The sequence below is a fragment of the Vipera berus genome, assembly GCF_964194415.1.
Source record: "Vipera berus genome assembly, chromosome: 7".
Classification (NCBI taxonomy): Eukaryota; Metazoa; Chordata; class Lepidosauria; order Squamata; family Viperidae; genus Vipera; species Vipera berus.
In genome coordinates, this window is record NC_138209.1 from 39,882,403 (window position 1) to 39,898,310 (window position 15,908).

General features: G+C 35.1%; 1 protein-coding gene across 1 annotated transcript in view; it reads left to right on the plus strand.

Annotated features, from left to right (window-relative positions):
* TRPC3 (transient receptor potential cation channel subfamily C member 3) overlaps positions 1-15,908 on the plus strand; it is a gene marked incomplete at its 5' end in the record, with an annotated part of 55,045 nt that overhangs the window by 27,275 nt on the left and 11,862 nt on the right. The window contains 5 exons of the mRNA XM_081333236.1: positions 2,745-2,930; positions 11,157-11,321; positions 13,033-13,249; positions 13,855-14,088; positions 15,025-15,289. Coding sequence (XP_081189362.1) covers positions 2,745-2,930; positions 11,157-11,321; positions 13,033-13,249; positions 13,855-14,088; positions 15,025-15,289 — 1,067 coding nt within the window. The remainder of the gene's footprint in view (positions 1-2,744; positions 2,931-11,156; positions 11,322-13,032; positions 13,250-13,854; positions 14,089-15,024; positions 15,290-15,908) is intronic.

Sequence of the window (15,908 nt, forward strand, 5' to 3'; positions counted from 1 at the left end):
TCTAAGTGCAGAAACACCACACAAAGACACACATTGTCAAAGTCATGGTTTTCCCACTTAACAGAATAACAGATTTGGAAGGTACCTTGGAGGTCTTATAGTCCAACCCTCTGCTCAAGCAGGAAGCCCTATACCATTTCAGATAGGTGGTTGTCCAATCTTTTCTTAAAAATCTCTAATGTTGGAAGACCCAAAACTTCTGGAGGCAAACTGTTCCATGGATTAATTGTTTTAACTGTTAGGAAATTTTTCCTTAGTTCTCGGTTGATTTTCTCCTTCTATCCATTGCTTCTTGTCCTGCTATCAGGTGCTTTGAAGAATAGGTTGTTCCCCTCTTCTTTGTGGCAGCCTCTTAGATATTGGACCACTGCTATTGTTGCATATTCGGTTCAGTAGCAGTGAACAAGATGCAGGCATTCAAACAGGAACAAGGTTTATTGAAGTGGAACAGGAACAGAAGCAAAACAGTAGCTGCTGCGCAGCTATTTATACGGTTGGCCTCTAGGTGGCGACCAATAGATTTGAAGGAGCCCATTCCCGCCCCAAATCTACAAATGATAGCCCTAGAGACAACAAGTATGGCCTAGTCAGCAACCATTACACATACACACCACTGAGCAACTGTTAATACAGCATTTACACAAACACGTGAATCTGTACAAGCAAAAAAACCCAATACATTGCAGCTATCATATCTCCCCTAGTTCTTCTTTTCATTAAACTAGACATATCGAATTCCTGCAACCCTTTTTCACATGTTTTATCCTCCAGTCCCCTAATCATTTTAACACATCTTTTAACACATGACTGTGATATAGTTGAATTTATTAAAGTGTATTTCTGCAATGTGCAGTATGCTGTAAGCTGCTATTAAGAATCTTCACTTGGTGAAGAAAATGATGACAAAGAATGAACAAATAAGTCAGACAACAGAACAAAAACCAGAGGACAGTGACCCAAAGATGGAGGCTACAAACGACGAAAATCATAATTTAACACAGACAAAGAAAAATCTGCAAGATTTTGCTATAATATTAGAAATGGAAAAGACATTCTATTTTTCAGGACTTCAAAACAAAACTGAGGATAAGAAAGAAGATTTGATAAAATGGACTATAGAGCTGTCAGGAGAACCACTAGAGTTCGGGAGACAAAAGATGAAAAGAGAAATTGAGGGAGAAGGAAAGTGGAAGCTTCTTAACAAATATAAACGGGCGAAACTCCTTACTCAATTTGTCTTTCCCATTTTTAACAACACTTATAAAAATACAGGAAGAATCCCCTGGCAAGCTGAACACACTGATTTGGAAAGCTGCCTGGCAAAAGAAAAAGGCAAGAGCAAGACTCAAGAGAGATGATTTGACCTACCATATGAAGTACTACATAACTAAACACTTGTTTGAATATGGTTAAAAGAATATTTAAATTTTGGATATGAATGGGTTTTATAGTAAGAGAGATATGATTTATAAATAGTATAGTATTTATGATATGGGAAATGTAAAAATAATGGGATGAATTAAATGAACAAAATGTTTTGGATATTTAAATGTAATCAACTTGGAGAAAATTATAATTGACAAGAAATGTTATGAATACTGAGGGGAAATTAAGCTTAAATAAGAATAGGAGAGAGCCAGACTCAAAAGAAGTGTGACCTAACAGATGGAGTACTATATGATTAAATATTTGTTTGAATATGGTTAAATAATAGTTACAATTTGTGACATGAAGGGTTTTATAATAAGAGAGATGTGATTTACAAGTACTATAGTATTTTTTATGATACGGGAAACGTAAAATATTGGGATGATTTAAATGTATGAAATGTTTTGGATATTTAAATATAATCAATTTTGAGACAATTAAAATTGACAAGAAATATTTTGATTACTGAGGGAAAATTACATTTAAATAAGAATTCTGAAAACAGGACCTACAGCGATTTACATAAGATGATTTTTTGCAAACACGATTGTAAAACAAACTGGTTAGAAAAGACGCAACATATTGATGCTATTGTTATCCGTATAAATATTAGAAAAATCTTTATGTACCACTTTAGATGTATTAAAATACTAAGAACTATATTTGCTCAATGTTGGTAAAAGGAGAATATTATTGGAAGGAGAGGATCAAGGAAAAGTTAGTATGTTGATTATGAAATCATAAAAATTAACTATTATTGATTGTTGTTAGATATATGAACCCAGACAAAACATTGTTTACCACGTACTAAAGATTGTTATTGCAGAAATCAATAAAACATTTTTTTAAAAAAGAATCTTCATCTGGTTATCGAATTGTAATATGTAAATGCATGACAATGGACATATTGAGCCTGTCATGTCTGTTTTGCTTTCCTTAATATTTGCTCTACAGTTTTAAACTTGTAAGCTAAAAATCCTTGCAGACCTGAAGCTGTGTTTATCTTTCCAAAAGTCCTCTATTGTTGTATGTGTCATAATCTCTCACACCTACCAAAACATCATTCTTTTGCAATTATTGAAATGTTTCCACTAACAAATAATTTTACATGTAGATGTTTTTCTTAATTATCATATGTGTATGCATTTCTGTGCACTGTAAAATATCATTTAAATAACATGAAAAAGGCAGGCAAGCTATCATTTATAATTTTGAAAATATGTCCAGGACAGGAAGATGGATAGCCATTAAATTATTTAGGACAATGATTTTATGTGACTTAAGGGTTCAGAAGCTGTCATATTTCTGTCTTCTAGAATGATTACCGTAAGTTGTCTATGCAATGCAAGGACTTTGTTGTTGGTGTCCTTGATCTCTGTCGGGATTCTGAAGAGGTGGAAGCCATTCTAAATGGAGATTTGGAAGCAGAACCAATTGAAATTCAGAGGCACGGAGCTTCCCTGAGTCGTGTCAAACTGGCAATTAAATATGAAGTCAAAAAGGTAAAGAATTATCTTTCAAACAATGTATCAAGTGGACTCTGTCATAAACCTGCATGAATTAATAATCTGAAACATTTTAGTGTCAATTTGAGCTTTGTCCTCTGCTAGAATCACATGCTGATAAACTGATGTCAAAGATAGGAGTGAAATTGGCCTTTTTAAAATGAAAAGATGGTAGGCACTGTTCTACATAATCCAATTAATACTGCTCTGTGTATGTCTGTTTCTGGCTATTAAGACATTTAAAGCTAGGAAACAACCATGTTGTGTTTCTACTTTTAGCATTAATAACAGGATTTGGATTTTTTTTAATAAATAAGAGGATGCTGTATTCTTATTTTGGTTTTAATTCGTTTGCCATTTAATTCAAATGTAAATATTTGGATGTGATACAGGGAATTATTTTACTACATATATACTGCTCAAAAAAGGGAACACTTAAACAACACAATGTACTGAATTTAATAGTACGATGTCTTATCTTGTGTTCCCTTTATTTTTTTGAGCAGTATATTTCTATTCCATTTAAATGCATAGGGCTTAGAACCTGGGTGAACTGTCAGAGTAATACAAATGCAAAATGCAACAGATAAGATGGGTAAATGGCTGTTCTCCCTCAATTTTTCCCTATATGCCTCCATATTTCTCTGGGTTTGATTTTAGACTTTGGTTCCCTTTGCATTTTATGCCTTTGGATTCTCTAATAATTTATTCTTTGCTTTCCAAATATTTTATTGTGATTTCCAGATTGGTATATTCTTTCTACCTTAAACTGAAAATAGAGAAGACCAAGCCTGTAGCTTTTCATCCTGACCATCCTTCTGTTTTTTCCTTTTCCTGCTTCATTTCCAGGATTACTAACTGTGGCATCATTAATGGAAGTTCTTAGCAATGAGAAACTTTCTCTAAATCCTTTCACTGATAAAACTACAAGAATCTTACAGTTTTAATCATTTATTTTTCATATCCATATCTCCACTATATTCATCACACAGTGACAAATGATCAGGACAACATTCATCACCAATGCTCAGTCAATAAAAAGCACATAATAAAATATAGATAAAAATCCAATTCCAAACATCATACAAATATACCCATACTTATAAGCACACAGAGACATGCATTTGCATATATTGAGCTGACATTTTGTTTGTGCAAACCATGCTTAGATTTAGTTACAATAATAATAATAATGATGATGATGATGATGATGATGATGATGATGATGCCATATCCAAAATAGTGCTTGCCTTGAAAAATGCCCACCTCTGTTACAGCAAGTGACCCTATTGTGCAATTGTTTTCAGATTGGAATGCTGCCTCATGCCCATACCAAAATGCAGCTTTATTATTTCCAGTTCATTTCTAGAAAAATTTTCAGGACTGAAACGATGGTGTTTGGTTGTAGATCATCTTGAATTTGTATCTGTTATGATGAGATGTGTGGAATATTTCTAGACAAAAATTAAAGAGAAACAAATCCTTGCTAAGTATAGGTTTCTATTTTTTTAAAAGGAACAACTACGGTATAAAAAAAATTAAATGCCAATGCTTTCTGGGTACATTATTGATGGAAGATTACCTTGGGTCATCACTCCTGATACTCTACTGGCAGATGATTACAGGATGGAACTACAATGACACCTGGATTTATTTTTACCTCGAGTGGGTCTGCATTTATCATTACAGTATATTCTCAGAGACTGCATGCTTTTTCATGGCTCCATGTGTTAAACCCAGTCACTCATTAAAGAGAGCTTTCTGAGATGTCCCACTCTGATTAAATGATGTGGATAATGTCCTTGAGGACGCGGTGGCTCAGTGGGTTAGGACGCTGAGCTTGTTGATCAGAAGGTCGGCAGTTTGGCGGGTCGAATCCCGAGTGCCGCGTAACAGAGTGAGCGCCTGTTACTCGTCCCAGCTTCTGCCAACCTAGCAGTTCGAAAGCACGTAAAAATGCAAGTAGAAAAATAGGGACCACTACGGTGGGAAGGTAACAGTGTTCCGTGCGCCTTTGGAGTCTAGTCATGCCGGCCACATGACCACGGAGACGTCCTCGGACAAGCGCTGGCTCTTTGGCTTTGAAACGGAGATGAGCACCGGCCCCTAGAGTCGGAAACGACTAGCACGCATGTGCGGGGGAACCTTTACCTTTACTAATGTCCTTAGACCCATCCGTTGTTAAAACAACATTTGATGCATTTTAAAGTTCTTGATTATATATGTGGTGGTCAAGGGCTTTTTATTTTGAGAGAAAGTGTGCTAATGGAACACCTCTGATTCTTTGACTAAGAATATTTTTTCACCTCATCTTATACTATTTCCTTCCTGCTCATATGTTTAATGGAGTACAAATCATCTATAGGAAGCCAAGTTCAATGGTGTACTTAATGACTTCCTTCTACTGGTGTGGAATTCCTTGGAAAAATGCTCATAATTCCTTAATGATTTGCATTTGGCAAAATAAGGCAAAATTAAGAGTTTAGGCAGTAAGATAATATGAGATGGTCCATAACATACACCTCCCTAGATGAATTTGAAAGATGCAGTATAAATGTGCATGCCCCTTCCCATTAAAAAATGAATATATGTTCTTCAGGCACAGATTAGCAGAATGCTTTTTTTGGTTCTCAAATTTTACTACTAAAGTCCTATTTTTGTAATATTTGAGAAACTTTTAAACAGCATTATGTGCGTGTTCATAATCTAGTGAAATCGCTATATAGAAAGAATGCTGTTAAATATGATGCTTTAATATTACCCTTAAGCAAAAAATGCCCTAGTAGCAGTTAATGCTGTGAGCTGATGAGTCTCTCGGGTTTGAATAATACTGTTCAGTAAAAAAAGAGCTTTCCTCCCAAAAATGTTATCTAAATTGGTAAGAATGGATGAGTGGTTATCTGGAATTCACTGGAAACCTTGGTGATGGTTACTTTCTTTTGTTGTCTTCAGGATTTCATTGATGGAGGTGGTGAATGGCTGTAGATAGTGCTATAAAGATGGGTTAATGAACTAGGCTGATCCCTGTTGCCAGTGAATCTTAGTTGTTTTTGTAATACAAATAGTCTTCGACTTACAACCATTCATTTTAGTGACTGTTCAAAGTTACTGTCAGGACCCACCCCAATCCACATCTTAGGAAAGAAGAACTCTTGGAGACAAGATTGTCCAAACAGGAACTTTTACTAAAACATAGTTGACAGTGAATAATCTAGACAGGATCTGGAAACTGTGTCGCAGATTGATACTTTTAAAGTGTCCCCGAGTAAAAACCCCTCCCCTCAGTCCATTTGGTCGGTCCCGTATCAGTTAAGTTTCATGTGTCAAAACCCTTCGTGGGAAAAGAGAACTTCCATGTATTTACAACATTGTTGCTTCCTCCTCCTCAAATTTCAATCGGAGATACAAACCAGAATCCCCCCCTTTCTTTGTTCTTCTCAGTTCAAAGGTTCTTTCCCTGGTCTTTGATGATGGCCCCCAGGCAGGCTGAATAAACAACCTTGCATCTAATGGATAGGGATAGCCAATTAACATCGTCTCTTCCCCTCCTTGGGAATGGCAGAATCCAGTAAGGGGGTGAGATTTAGGTTTGCACAGATAGGAAGTTAGGAATGAAATATGAATGGATTCTGACAGTTACAGTGGTACTGAAAAAAAATGACTTATGACCGTTTTCATTGTTACAATTGTTGTGGTGTCCCCATAGTCACGTGATCAAAATTTGGGCACTTGGCAACTGGCATATACTTTATTTATGACAGTTTCACTGATACGAGGTCATGTGACCCCCATTTATAACCTTTTCTGCTGGCTTGCAACAAGCAAAGTCAACGAGAGAAGCTAGATCACTTAACAGCCTCATAACAACTTAACAACTGCAGTGAATTGCTTAACAATCATGGCAAAAAGTGTTGTAAAATGGGGCAGAACTCACTTAACAACTTCTGGGCTTAGCAATAGAAATTTTGGGGTCAGTTGTAGGTTTTAATTAAGGAGTACCTGTTTCACTCTGTTTTCCTTCTTTTCGTGTCTAGATGTCTTTTTCCCTTGCTTCATATCCATCCAGCTCCCTTCCTTTTCTTCGCACCCTGGGGTTGTTTTGGAAGGAAATATAAGTGTGCACTTGTGGCTTTCTATGTATGAAGTGGTTTTGAATGATAGTAGTTAGGCATACTTTGAAAAGACCCACAGCAGAAACCCTAATGATCTCTCTAGCATAGGTGGTAGATGGCAAAAAAAATGTAATAATTGCTGCTTGAAAATACTTTTTTTAAAAAAACCTAACAAGGTATGTGGGAGGAAGGAAGTTCTACTGTCAGAAATGAGAAAGCGTTCCGATTTGTTTTAGATTCAGTTTAAATTGCTTTGAGAAGACAAGTTGAATCCATTGATGATTTTTTCTTGTCTTTTCTGCTAGTATCCTCTACTGAAGGCTACATCACATGGCATGTTAAATACAGATCATGATGATGTTTTTCTTTTTATTTATGCTAGTTTAAGCCCAATTATTGGGACTGGGACAAGTGGATGGAACCCTAAAACTACCCTCTCAGAAAATTTGACTCCCTGATGTACGAGAGATTAAAAAGAAGGAAAAAATATCAGTTGATGCCAAAACTATTTTATCTTTATTTTAAAACTTCTATATAAGTGAAATGATATTGATTTTGCCATAGAAGAGTAAGATTAACTGATTCAATTTTCTTCTTTCAGTGTGTGCTGATCTTGACAAAGGTAGCCCTCCCCCAAAGAGTTTTACAGCTTACTTGAGCATTTTAAAAAAGGCAGATGTAGAGTAAATTGGGTGTGGGTATCAGGGATTGTAGTCTGAAATAACTGGAAGACACCAGACTGAGAAAAGGAATGGTATGATCTCTGAGTTCATTATAAAATCAGTCCTTGAATTATAATTATGTTGCTGTTAATTAAACTTGTCATAATAATTAAACTGAACTCTTGAGTTAGCTAAGTTAAATAAAAAGCTGAGATATTCTTGCAATGATTGGATTATTTATTTCTATCTGTCTGTCTGTTTATATCATCTATCTATCTATCTATCTATCTATCTATCTATCTATCTATCTATCTATCTATCTATCTATCTATCATCTATCTATCTATCTATCTATCTATCTATCTATCTATCTATCTCTATCATCTCTCTTTGTCTATAGATGGGCACACACGTTTCTCTGCGGAGTCCTTGGTTCTCTGAGCTTGGTTGTTTGCCTGCAGATGTTTCATTATCTGACTAGATATCTATAAGCAATGTTTCTTCTACGACATTGGGGAAACTCATCAATTGCACATTTGCAAAAAGAAACACACACACACACACACACACACACACACACACCCCTGTAAGATTCCTTACAGAATAGTGATAAAATGAAACAACATGATAGGAGATGAAGTCAGGGATAGGGCACAGCTGTCTAGAATGCTGAATAGACCCGCTCTATATTGCAACATTTTGTTTGAGGTCTCACCTACTGTTTTGCCATCTATATATCCCTATGGCACATAAATCAATTTTATTAATATATTTATAGGCAATTACTTTCCCCTAAATGAGAAAAAACAATCACATAATGACCAAAATAACAAATCCATTTTCACCCAAAGAAAAAAACAACTGTTAACATTTTAATGCTTTATCTTCAATCTCATTTGAGCTTTTTGAAGTGTTACTGTGATGTTGGCAACTTTGAAACATGCTAAATAAACATATCTAATAATAGAATAGAATGGTACAATACAAATTAATACAGTAGGAAGTCTTTAATAGCTTCAAATATCCCATTTGGAGAAGCTTATAATTTAATCCATTTTCCTCAAAAAACAGTGTTAGATTTAAGTAGCAACATGCAGATTTATTAATATACAGTTTTAGAAGCTGATAATCTTATAAAACAGCCAACTTGTACTGGTAACATAATCAAAAGACACAATTTTTCTGTCATACATAATTTCCAGTGAGAATGCCAGCATTACTTAATACGCAGAGCATAGGGCTTGGAATTTTTCCAATTTTTTATAGATGCCCTAAATTATAAGTATAGTTTGTAATGGAAATTAAAGATAATGCCTGAACCTTGTTAGCCATTTCATTATTGGTTTGATTGAAGATATTGTATTTATTGGACTTTGCTTTAGTAAACAATCTATAATCCAACTTGGATTATGGATCTGTCAATGTTATAATAACTAATGTGCTTCTCATTAGGCTGCTTCTGTTCTTTCTGGATATTTTTGCTAAAAACAGAGACATTTAGCTTGTATAGTATTTTGAAAGCAAGAACAGAGTATCTTTTCAGACTGCTAACTTAAATAGACCTAAATAGCTTCTATGTTATACTGTAAGTGCTATCTTTGCCAAACTGAGACTGTGTGCTCCAGCCACACAGAAATCTGCCTAGATAGCACCATACTGTGGACAGTTGTGCTAGGATTTTCTACATTCAAAATATGTATTCTCTCTCAGCTACAGAATTTGAAATAAACCCTTTTACTGGTACAACAAACACTTTATATCTTGCACTAGAGCTTTGATTTATGAAAATAGAACTAAATATTTTTTTTGCTTTCTTCTGCGCCAGCCAATGAAACTTGCTTCTAATGTACATTGCAAATAGTTTTTTCCCTTCCATCAAGTTCCTCCCAGGTTATATTTCTAGAGGAAAGAACAAGAAGAGGGATTTAGGAAGTGTAGGTAACAGATCTGAAGAAGACTCAGAGTTTAAACCTGGAGATATCTCCTCCTTATGTGGAGACAAAATTAGGATACTTAGGGCTGGAGATACTTTACAGAAGCAAGTGAACCTATTTAAAAATACTTGTTTAGTAGCAATGTGTTCCTGTGTTTTTGTGTTAATCAAGTGTCTATAGCCACCCTATATCTTCCCTAGTTCCATCCAGCTTTGTCATATTAGAGACTTAATGTATGTCTAAGCCAAAAAGACATTTAGTGCTGGCAGTAGAAACACAGTAGAAATCTCCACAAGAAGAATATGTGACTGATACTGGATCCAAAATAAAATTTCTAACTGTAAGCTGCCCAGAGACATTTATTGAGATGGGCAGCTATAGAAAATGAATAAATAAATTTTGCTGTCAAAATTATTCTGGTATCTGTTTCTTTCCCAAAGTGAATTAACTCTCATAGGTATCATGTATTTCTGTTGCATCAAAGTAAGTTTTAAAACTCAGTTCTTGGAAATAGGCTTCAAAATTTATCTTCCAGTAACAGTAGTCCATAAGAAGACAGATAACCTCTACTCAATTTTATATTCTGTTGCTCATAAATCAAAACATATTTTAGCATTCAAACTTGGTACCTCAGACATAGCTAGTATCCAGTAGAGAGACATAAATTGGATGTAAGTTGCTTCTGATTTGGATGAGATTTTAAAGTTTAAAAATCTTGAAAGTAGTTAAGTAGTATTAAAGTTTAAATCATTGTATTTAAATCAGTACTATTAAAGTTTAAATCATTGACTTGATCAGCTACTTTTTTTGTTTGGTCAAAGGTAAGATTTCTTTGTCTCTCTGTTCTCTCTCCCTCACCCGCCCCCCTCCCCAAGACAACACTGAAATTGACTTTTAAATTTTCAAGTTATTTTAGTTTTATTGTCAACATATTTATTTATTTGAAACACTTGTGTGGCTGCCTATCTTAAAACCAGCTCTGAGCAGCTTAATATTGATAAAGCAATAAATACAATCATAAAACAAAACAAACCCCCTCCCAAAGCGTTTGGATTACTTGTATCAGGTAGTCCTCGACATACAACAGTTCATTTACTGACTGTTCAAAGTTACAATGACACTGAAAAGTGACTTATGACCACTTATGACCATTTCAGCATCCTGTGGTCATGTGACCAACATTCAGACACTTGTCAAGTGACTCATATTTTTGACTGTTGTGGTGTCCTGGGGTCTTGTGATCACCTTTTGCGACCACCTGACAAAGTCAATGAGCAGCCTAGATTCACTTAACAACTGTGTTACTAACTTAACACTGCAGTGATCCTCTTAACTGTGACAAGAAAGGTCGTAAAATAGGGCAAAATTCACTTAACTATCTTGTTTAGCAACAGAAATTTTGGGCTCAATTGTGATCATAACTCGAGGACTACTTGTATTTTAAAGAGATTTGCACTGATGCAAAAAGCTAATTACAGTGCTGTGTAACTTGATTTTTCTTTTGTTTTCCCACAGTTTGTAGCCCATCCTAACTGTCAGCAACAGCTGTTGACCATCTGGTATGAAAACCTTTCAGGATTACGAGAACAGGCCATAGCTATCAAGTGTTTGGTTGTGCTGGTTGTTGCACTGGGCCTTCCATTTCTTGCCACAGGATACTGGATTGCACCATGTAGCAGGGTACAGAATTCCCCTCCTCCCCCATATTCTTTCCTTACATTTAAACTAATTAACTTTGGGGAAAATGCCTTTGCATGAAAGCTTTTCTTTAAAAATAATGTAACTATGCTGATTACCAAATTACTTTTTTTGTACAGTAGAAACCATCATGATATTGATTATTGATTTCTTTCACTTAGTATAGTGAACAGAATATGTTACTTCCTTTACTTTATCATCATTCTGTGCACAGATGATTCTGGAATATATATAGGCTTATTTATATTTATGCTTCTGCACATAGATCAAAATCTCTTCCATCTTCCACAGAGCTAAAGGCAGTGAGTCATACTGTGTTTACCTTTGCATAAAGGATCAAAGCAACCTTGCATTATTTTTAGTAATAATAAAAAAGGTGGCAAACCATGTACACACAAAAACTTATTCTATTGAAGTTAGACTTATTAATAGAGTTTTACTTCTGAGCAAACTTGAGTTGAAACTTGGCTGGTTGTAATATTCTGGGACTTTGTCCATCCATGTTTGCCAGACAAATGACTAAATGTCCATTTTTTTTCAATGGACTGAAAAGGGTGGAAAAGAAAGCTCTTTTAATAGTGGGACATGGGGGAAGAGCCATTGAGACTCTTCTATTGGTACAATCTGGGGATGCTACCATATCTTTGAATTTGGAAAAGAGAACTGATCATAGATATATCAAAGCACTATAAATGATGCTTGCTAATATTTTTCTTATCCAGTAGGGTATTGTGCCATAATTTCCTTAATTCACCTACTATGAATGGGTGGCTGGTTTACCAAGGAATGCCTTCATCTCAAGTTCTCGGGCAGTGCTTGCAAAATCCCATCAGATTCCACCAGACTAACAGTATGCTTAAAGAAAGCTAAGCAGATAAAGAGAATTATAGATATATCCCAACAATACTTCCTGTAGTTTGCTAATAGAAAGGCTGTAGTGGGGCTAGGGAGCACATAGTTGACATTCCATGTATCATGAGCACAACCTGGCCTTGCATTCCATCTCTACTAGTTCCATCTCTACTAGTTTTGGCCAGTGTATCTGTCGTACCTAAATACAGGGCTAATTTAAGACGTATTGTTTTAAAATACTAAAATGGAGTGGTCAAAAACTTATTTAAATGTTTGAAATCAAAATGGGCTGTTCAGACTTTACTAGAAGTATTCTAACCTTTAATGGCTTACTCAGAAGATTCCCAAGTTGACAAAAATGGCTGTTTTCAGCTTGGAACTCTCCTGATTAGGTGAGAACAAGCCATTTCAAACTGGAAACAGCCATTTCCAATTCATTTTGAGTTTGATTATTTAAACACACATACCTATAAGATGAATAAACTGGGTGTGCTTTGTTTGCAAAATTTATGAAACCCTTCTTCAAACTTTATGTGTACTTTTTGTTGGCAATAATGATGAAAATAAAGTGATTTTCACTAATATAAATAACCCATTGTTTTCAATATTTTTTTAAAAAAAGCTGTCTGATCTGATTGCAACTTAACACATAATAAGTGAGCTCATATATTGGTCAAAAATAAAAAAACACCACATGGTTTAGTACTATTTATGGACAAAATGAAAAAGTTGGGAAATCCCAATGTATTTTATGCCTTTAGACTATTTGCTGAAAATGAAAGCATGTAATAGATGAAAAATAAGTCAAAGCAAAAACCATACTTTTACTTTGCCTTCTTAGCTTGGGAAAATTCTCCGGAGTCCATTTATGAAATTTGTGGCACATGCAGCCTCCTTCATTATTTTCTTGGGACTACTAGTATTTAATGCTTCAGATAGATTTGAAGGCATCTCAGTATTACCAAATGAAACAGTTATAGATTACCCAAAACAGATCTTTCGAATTAAGACAACTCAGTTCACTTGGACAGAGATGCTGATCATGATATGGGTGCTTGGTATGTATACTGTATATCTTATCACTTTCTTATTGCAGTGCATATTTTTTTAGATATCTCTGCATGATGCCATAATGATAAATAGATCTCAGCAGACTTCTAGAAAATATGGAATTGATAATATAGATAGCATGCAATAAAAGAACTCTAAACTAGAGACTACCTTGGAAACCATGATAGCAATAGTATGTTGACAAACACTGTTGTACTGTACGTGACCCCCACATGTTAATCATTAAGCTTTTAAGTAACTGATATTGCAGTGAGTTTAGTCCAATATTTAGAGACATTTTAATGTATTTCTTTAATAGTGTGGATGCTGCTACTATGTGATCCAATTCCATCTATTTCATTTATGTAAGAAACGTCATGAGTATAATTTGTAATAGTATGCACTGGCATGTTATACAATGTGAGTAGGCTTGAAAACATCTGCATCATTCTGACACATATATGCCTTTTGTTTCTGGTCTGAAAGTATCACCATATGCAGGTCTATTAAAAAAGTTAAATTAATCAGGTTAATGAGACTTAATCTCAGGTTGGTATATTTGGATTGCTTCCTTAATAACTCTTAGCTGGATTTCATTGCATTTCTTTTTCAGGTATGATGTGGTCTGAGTGTAAAGAACTCTGGATAGAAGGACCCCGTGAATACATTCTGCAGCTTTGGAATGTTCTCGATTTTGGAATGTTATCTATTTTTATTGCTGCTTTCACAGCTAGACTGTTGGCCTTTTTACAAGCTACAAAAGCACAAAACTATGTGGACAAATACATTCAGGAGACAGATCTCTCTGTGGTCACACTTCCACCAGATATAGAGTATTTTACTTATGGTAAGTTCAAAAATGTTGCCATGACTCTGGCATATCAGAATGGCTAATATTCTTTAAAGCACGGGTAGCTAACTCTCAATTGGCCAGGGCCTAAATACATATCATGTTTAATCCACATGGCAAGTTTAGCAATACTTTATGCAAAGCATTGTGGGACTGTATATTAGTCATAGACTCTATATTCCTGCTTTTGAATGGTGATTTTTTATTAAATTTAACTATATATTTTTTGCTGTTAGGATGTTGTTAATTAGTTTTTACTATTCATTCTTTTTACTTATTTTAATTTATAAAAAGCAAACTAGTTTGATCTGAAAAAAGATATTAAAGTAAAAATGTTCTATAGTTTGAATTTCTAAAGAGGATAACTAATTGTTGTTCAATTGGATCAGAGAAAATACTGTTCAGAATATTTATTGACCTCTATTTGAAAATGTAAAGTGGCTCAGTGGGTTAGGACACTGAGCTTGTCGATCAAAAGGTTGGCAGTTTGGCGGGTCGAATCCCGAATGCCGCGTAACAGAGTGAGCGTCCCAGCTTCTGCCAAACTAGCAGTTCGAAAGCACGTAAAAATGCAAGTAGAAAAATAGGGACCACTACGGTGGGAAGGTAACAGCGTTCTGTGCGCCTTTGGCATCTAGTCATGCCGGCCACATGACCACGGAGACGTCCTTGGACAAGCGCTGGCTCTTTGGCTTTGAAACGGAGATGAGCACCGGCCCCTAGAGTTGGAAACGACTAGCACGCATGTGCGGGGGAACCTTCACCTTCACCTTCATTTGAAAATATTTAGATAGATTTTTAAACCATACATACATACACAATGCATACAGCATACAGAAATAGACTCATAAAACTGCTAATTGTGTTTTTATTTTGACAATACAGTGAACAAATAGATAAAACTAACGATCTTGTTTATGTCATTAAATTTAGCTAGAGATAAATGGCTCCCGTCTGATCCACAAATCATATCGGAAGGTCTTTATGCAATTGCTGTTGTGCTTAGTTTCTCTCGGATTGCTTATATTTTACCTGCAAATGAGAGTTTCGGACCACTGCAGATTTCACTTGGAAGAACTGTTAAAGACATTTTCAAGTTTATGGTTCTTTTCATTATGGTATTTCTTGCTTTTATGATTGGGATGTTCATACTGTACTCTTACTATCTTGGAGCCAAAGTAAATGCAGCATTTACTACGTAAGTAAAAAGTGCAGAAACAATTATTACTCTACTTATTTTTGATCAAATTTGCTGAAAGGTTTGATGACTACATAACTTAGGAAGGTACATTTATGGAATTTTCTTGACAATTATTTGCAGGGATATATATATATTTTACAAAGGTGTGTAAGAAAAAGAAAGGCAAGGATATTAGAACTAAACTTGACAATGATAAAATTAAGGAGGAAGGAAAGGAAATTCAAAGTTAAAGGAGCTGGATATGTGAAAACATAGACATGAGTAAAAAGCTTTAGAAAGACCTGAGAAAAAGGGTGAAGAGACTGACTAGCAGCCACACAACAGTTGTTTCAAAGACACAATATAGTATCTGTAGCTACACAAAAGGTAAGTTTGTCTATATAACTAAAGTTAGCCCTGTAGTGTACCAGAAAACAACTCTAACATTTGTCACTTTGAATGCAGTTCAATCAGTCATTGCAAAACTAACTAACCTGGGGTCTTTGAGATGTTTTAGACTTCCACACACATTAGATACAGCTAGAATAGTTAATATAAGGATTTGTACAAGTTGTCAAAATGTCAAAAGGGCACAAGTTTGTTCACCTTGAGCTGTAAAATTACAGAATGTTTGACA